This window comes from Medicago truncatula, chromosome 8 (assembly GCF_003473485.1).
Source record: "Medicago truncatula cultivar Jemalong A17 chromosome 8, MtrunA17r5.0-ANR, whole genome shotgun sequence".
In the NCBI taxonomy this organism is placed as follows: domain Eukaryota; kingdom Viridiplantae; phylum Streptophyta; class Magnoliopsida; order Fabales; family Fabaceae; genus Medicago; species Medicago truncatula.
The window spans coordinates 33,922,266-33,924,499 of NC_053049.1; the positions used below are offsets into that span (position 1 = coordinate 33,922,266).

General features: G+C 30.8%; 1 protein-coding gene across 1 annotated transcript; it reads left to right on the top strand.

Annotated features, from left to right (window-relative positions):
- Positions 1-1,018, top strand: LOC11437618 (uncharacterized). Its single transcript, XM_024773747.2, has one exon. It carries the CDS (start codon positions 40-42, stop codon positions 889-891), a length of 852 nt encoding a protein of 283 aa, XP_024629515.1. The 5' UTR covers positions 1-39; the 3' UTR covers positions 892-1,018.
- The last annotated feature ends 1,216 nt before the right edge of the window (positions 1,019-2,234 follow it).

Here is a 2,234-nt window from a genome sequence, read left to right on the forward strand (position 1 = left end):
TTGCACTTCTAAGTAAACAACAAAAGAAGAAGAAAAAAAATGGAAACAATTTCAATGTTACCATCTACTCATCAACCATTAAGATCAATTAGTTTGCCAACAAGAATACACCCATCTTCACAAAGAGTTGAAGCATTATTGAACCATCTTAAACCACAATCTTCATCTCAATCTCTTTCAAATACATTATGTTTTGAATCAGAGACAATTCAAAGTGATTTGGTTGTGCTTGCTGAGTTATACAATTGCATGGAAGAACTCTTCCAATCTCAACAAACACAACAAGCACTTTTACACTATCAAAATGGGAAGCTAGTGGAAGATTCATTAAGTGGTTCAGTTACACTTTTAGATGCATGTGGTTCATCAAGGGAATTACTCTTGAATCTCAAGGAACATGTGGAAACACTTCAATCGGCTATACGTAGAAGACGAGGAAATTCAACTTCAAGCATTGAAAGCAGCATATATGAGTATGATTGCTTTAGAAAGAAGGCAAAGAAGGAAATTTCAAAGCAACTTGGTGAAATGAAGAAAATGGAAAACAAAGTAAAGCTTTTTTCTATTATGGGCCAAGATCAAAATTTAATATTTTTGGCTAAGGTTTTAAGAGAAGCTACCACCATCACAATATCTATATTTCGTTCTCTTTTACTATTCATATCAACGCCAAGACTTCGAACAACAAAAGGATCATCGTTGATCTCGAAGCTTAATCCAACAAGATTGTTTTCTTCAGAGAATGAACATAAGAACACAGATTTTGTTGCACTCTTAAGAGTGTTAGAGACATTGAATGTTAATGTTTGTGGACTTGAAGGTGGATTGGATTGCATTTATAGATGTTTAGTACGAAATAGAGTTTCATTTCTTAATATGCTTGCTCATTAGGATAAATCAGATTCCAATATTGTAAATGTGAATATTAGTGATCATGTAGTCCGAATTTTTTAGGATTTGCTCTTTTACAAATCTATACTTGTTTGAATGAGCATCAACATGATTCAGATTTATATTATATATCTTCACAAATATTCTATATTTTCTTGTTCATTTTATTTTTGTTTTTATATTGTGATCTTTTGTATTTTTTTATACCATATTTTGAATTTCTTTGACTGTAAATACATAGAACTAATTAATGCTCTTTGAATACGAGTCTTGAAAATGCATGAAAACTATGCAGTATTTTTTTTCTTAATTAAAACTTTGTACTCACTGTAACAGCAATTGCGTGCGAGGAAAAAAATTAAAGCTCTTTTCTCAAGCTATTATTTCTCCAGAAATTAGTTAAGAGGAGTATATAGCTTTGGCTCAATATTACCAGCTACTATATTTTAGTTTAAAATACAATTAAATTCAATTAATAAACTCTTAGATAAAAAAAATTAACTCAATTGTGTAGATACTATGGAGGAACCTTGATATTGGATGGATAAATGTAAACACAAATGGTTCTGCAGTTGGCAATTCCTCCATAGTTGCAAGTGGTTCTATTTTCAGAGATTCTAGAGAAGCTTTTGTGACTTGCTTTTCAATGAACATGGGTAGAAATAATGCTCCATTTGTTTAATTTGCTGCAAAAATAACTGCAATTGAGCACGCCAAGAATGAAGGTTGGACCAAACTTTGGATAGAATCATATTCTCAAGTTGTAATTACAACCTTTTCAAGTGACAAATTGTTTCTTGGAGTATAAGGAATAAATGGAACAGTTGCACCCTCTTTACCAAAGTGATTCATTTTAAATGCAGTCACATCTTTAGAGAAGAGAATGATTGTACATATAAATTAGCTAATCAGAGTCATATCAAAATATTGGTTTGTAGTCTAATTGTCCTTACTTCATCAGGAATGAGAGAGATTATATGATACACTATATACACGTATGTTTGGTTCTATTGTAGAAGAACTAAAATTGTTTCTAGTTTTGAATGTTCTTAAGTATAATCCAAGAATTGGTTCTAACTTAAAACTAAAATCTTTAGTTTTTTCTTCTCCAATTAATTTTTAGATCACATAAAGAGGTTACATGTGTAAGACCTTAGAAGTTAGAACAATACACATATGTCCCCCAACTTCATAATTATAATATCCAATAAGGCACATCACTCAGCTTGAAGCCAAGACAGTATCATGCATGCATATATTGAAATAAAATATTATTTATGGACACTTTCATTGCATAATAAATTCATTCAAGTTCAATTTCAAGAGGATGACCATTTATATAT